Source organism: Merops nubicus, unplaced genomic scaffold (genome assembly GCF_000691845.1).
Source record: "Merops nubicus isolate BGI_N331 unplaced genomic scaffold, ASM69184v1 scaffold64, whole genome shotgun sequence".
Lineage (NCBI taxonomy): Eukaryota > Metazoa > Chordata > Aves > Coraciiformes > Meropidae > Merops > Merops nubicus.
This window is the reverse complement of record NW_008605981.1, coordinates 21,187-25,071: the sequence shown is the minus strand read 5'-3', so window position 1 is coordinate 25,071 and position 3,885 is coordinate 21,187. Positions and strand designations below refer to the sequence as shown.

Genomic DNA, 3,885 nt, shown 5'->3' with positions numbered 1-3,885 from the left:
GCCACGCATCCTCCTGCCAGTGCAGCTCCAGAGCGATGCCCAAGAGCTGCATCTCTCCTGCTGAGCTTGTGCAGGATAGGCGAAGGCAAAATTATCACCAGGGCAAAATGCCTGTGCCAGATGAGAGGTTTTGAGGTGCAGCCACACAGCCCGACCCCAAAACCTCTCTGTCCCCGGCCTCCGCAAGGGCCAAGTCACATCTGATGGAAACCCCTCACTCTCCGAGAAATCAAGTCCTGCCTTTGGTGGCCACAGTGTGGAAAAAGATGCAGAATTAATCTGAGCCCACGTAGGAAGGGCAGAGCAGAGGAGAGGCAGCAAGGAGCAGCTCTGCTCACTTTTATGAGCTCAGGTCTGCTCCTGGTGCTCTCAAACACAGCCCTGCTCCCTCCCCGAGCACCTACAGCACCTTCAGGCAGTGCTCAGCCCAGCTGCCCTCACAAGCTCCGTGCATCCCTGCAAATGCAGAGTGATTTACCACCAGAAACGTGGTGTGGGTATGGAAGAGCTGGTGCCCTTAGCAGGGAACCTGTTTGCTGGGAGAACCGTGCTCCTGCAGCTGGAACACGGAGGTGCCGCTCCGGTCTTCAGCGGTGGCTGTTCTTTTTGGAAGCGACCCCACACGCTAGGAAAAGACTTCCAAATACCTCAATTACAACCCAAATGTCCCTTTCTGAGGACGTTCTGCCCTTTGCTCCTGCAGCTGGAACACGGAGGTGCTGCTCCGGTCTTCAGCGGTGGCTGCTCTTTTTGGAAGCGACCCCACACGCTAAGAAAAGACTTCCAAATACTTCAATTACAACCCAAATACCCCTTTCTGAGGACGTTCTGCCCTCCGAGGTGCAGTTTCAAGTCGGCACCACGATCAAGAGCAGTGAATGTAACAAAAGGGACAGACACGGGGCTGTTATTCCCATTCCCCCGGTAGCAACGGCGCTTGCCCTTACTCAGCCAAGGGAGGGATCTACCTTTGGGTCCACGAGGCCGGTGGACATCACTCCAGCTCCCCGTGCTCGTGGAGCTCCAGGGGACAGAGGCAGAGCAGTTCCCAGCCCTCAGCCCCAGCCCTGAGCTCTCCTGGGAAGCCGGCGCTGGGGTGCGAGCGGCAGAGGCACTCGTCCCGTCCCACTCGCCCGGCTCTTAAATTGGATTAAAAATCTATTTGCAGAATTGCCTCGCTTTCCGACTTCTGTGCTGCACCTGAAAACCTTTCCTTTTGAAAGCAAACACAGGCTCTCCCCAGGGGCTGCCTGTGGAAGTCTTTCCACTATAAACATTACCTACCAGTAGTGGAGTCAGCCCCAGGCAAGCCAAAATTCCTTCTCCTACCAAGGAACACTTTCCAATCAAACCAGACATTATTTTTTCCATTAATGAGTGTTGATACCTACTGGAAAACTTTGTAAAGAAATCCACTCTAAACTCATTCTTCTGATACAACACCTATATTTTTAAAAGTTGGGTTTTTTTTTTTTTTGGTCTTATTTATTTTTGTGATTGTTTCATTCTCTTTTCCTGCTCCGTACTGAAAACATGATCACTGCTGCTCAGGAATGTGTCTGTTCCTGCAATTTGGGCTGGAACTGAAATCAGGAGGTCCAAATCTGATTTTGCTCTGCCTTAGCTCCACGGAAGCATGTAGAGTTTTCCCACATTTCCCCTGGTGTGACGGAGAGGAGAAATAGATCCATCGTCTTCTGCTGGAGACATCAGAATCTCTGAGGCTCCTACCACAGTTTTCACGTACGAGGACACCACGGTTTCAACAGCAAGATATTCTGGAGGGCAAGATGTCCTCGTACCTACGCTGGCTCTTGCCTCCCCAAAAAGCACTATTTGGTATTTGACAGAGAGGGGAAAAGTGAGGAGAACACTGGCTGGCAGCTGGGCTCTGTGGCCAGCATCACCACGCTGGGCTTCTCTCCGTGGGGCTTCCTACAAGGTGCAAAATTGCCCCATGAACCCTATTTTGGGGTCCCCTGGGGAGGAGAACACTGGCTGGCAGCTGGGCTGTGTGGCCAGCATCACCACGCTGGGCTACTCTCCGTGGGGCTTCCTACAAGATGCAAAATTGCCCCATGAGCCCTATTTTGGGGTCCCCCGGCTTAGTCCAGGAGAGTCTTTCCATGCCCCCCACAAGCAAGGGGTCTGAAAGGGTTTTCTGGCTGCCCCCAAACCTCCACTCTTCCTGCAGCTCAGCCTGCCCCAGGGGACATCTGCCCCCCTGGGGTCACCCACGGAACCAGGAGGCAGGTCCCCAACCCATCTCTGTGGGACAGGGGCTTTGGGGGACAGCGCTGCAAGGGGTAGATCACAAAGGGGCAGATCACAAAGGGGCAATGGGGGGTGGGGGCTGCAAACCCCCCCAGCACCCAGGGGTGCAAAATAGGGCATCGTTTTATAAATACAGGGCACCTTCTTGGGCACACAAGGGCTCCCACACCGATTTGGGCAAGGGTACTGCAGCTTGGCCGTGGAGCTGGGTGTGGGACCCTCAGCAGCACGGGCTGGGAAGCAGCCTGCAAGCTGCCTGCAGCACCCCAAAAAATCCCTGGGGCAGGGGGTTACCCTGGGGGGGGTGCTGCAATTTCAGCACTTAGGGGTGTCGGGAGGGCGGTGGCGGGGGGTGGTCGCCAGCTATCTTTTATTCGAGGTGCATTCCCAGGATTTTAGTTAAGTGTAACATAAAACTGTGAAAGTTTAGCAGGGGAAAAGCTTTCCTCCCACTGACCTGGCCGGCCAATCAGAAGGGAGCCCCGCACCTCCCTCACTTCTGACAACTATTTAGCAACTGAGCTCAGCTAAAGTTTCCAAAAAGTTAGAATAACTTCCTCTCTCCAAGACCTCAATTTTTTGCACAACCCCGGTCCTTGAAATAAGAGCCCTTCAAGCAACCTGGAAAACGTTTGGTCAGCAAAAAAAAAAAAAAAAAAAGCAGCCCTCCTGTTTTTCCAAAGGATCTGTCTCAGGAATTTAAAGCACATTTAAGACACACGCACACTCACATAACATAAGGAGGGGGGGAAAGTCTCTTCCCCTCCCCTTCTTGCAGAAAGCATGGAAGAAAGCTCCAGTTCTCCTGTTTCCCCTGTGGATAGCTTGGGGACCAGCGAAGAGGAGCTGGAAAGGCAGCCAAAGAGATTTGGCAGGAAGAGAAGATACAGTAAGAAGTCCAGCGAAGATGGCAGCCCCAACCCAGGGAAGAGGGGGAAAAAGTCCAGTCCCAGCTCCCAGTCTTATGAAGAACTGCAGAGCCAGAGGATCCTGGCCAACGTCAGAGAGAGGCAGAGGACTCAGTCGCTCAACGAAGCTTTCGCCGCCTTGAGGAAAATCATCCCCACTTTGCCCTCTGACAAACTGAGTAAAATCCAGACCCTCAAGCTGGCGGCACGGTATATAGACTTCCTCTACCAGGTGCTACAGAGCGACGAGATGGACAGTAAGATGACGAGCTGCAGTTACGTGGCTCACGAGAGGCTGAGTTATGCCTTCTCCGTGTGGAGGATGGAGGGAGCCTGGTCCATGTCGGCCTCCCACTAGCCACCGCCCGGGCCGGGCGAGCCCAGCTGCCGAAGGGGTAGGTACCTATTTCTCTTCTCTTAGATGATGTTCTGTCTTCTTCTGGCCACGGGATGAGGCTCCCGGGGCTCCTTTTGTCAGCCCGGCTTTGCCGCGGGGCTTGGGGGCATTTTGTGGGGTGCAAGGATGTTGCTGGGCAAGGGGTTTGGGGTCCTCGATCTGGAATTGGGATGGGCAAAGTGGATGGGTCAGGCCCCCTCCCGCTCCCCTGTGCCTGGGAAAATTTAAAAAAAATAAAAAAGGCATTTCCAGGCAGGCAAAAAAGGCCATATTTTGAAAAACAACTAAAATCAGCGTGTTGTTGCT

The 3,885-nt window shown here is 53.6% G+C and overlaps 1 protein-coding gene across 1 annotated transcript; it reads left to right on the top strand.

The window, feature by feature from the left end:
- The first annotated feature begins 2,921 nt into the window (after positions 1–2,921).
- On the top strand, positions 2,922–3,570 carry TWIST2 (twist family bHLH transcription factor 2). Its single transcript, XM_008939471.1, has one exon. It carries the CDS (start codon positions 3,058–3,060, stop codon positions 3,538–3,540), a length of 483 nt encoding a protein of 160 aa, XP_008937719.1. The 5' UTR covers positions 2,922–3,057; the 3' UTR covers positions 3,541–3,570.
- Positions 3,571–3,885: the final 315 nt, after the last annotated feature.

Excerpts from the sequence above, each read along its gene's own strand:
- TWIST2 (XM_008939471.1), top strand. The coding sequence starts at position 3,058 with ATGGAAGAAAGCTCCAGTTCTCCTGTTTCCCCTGTGGATAGCTTGGGG.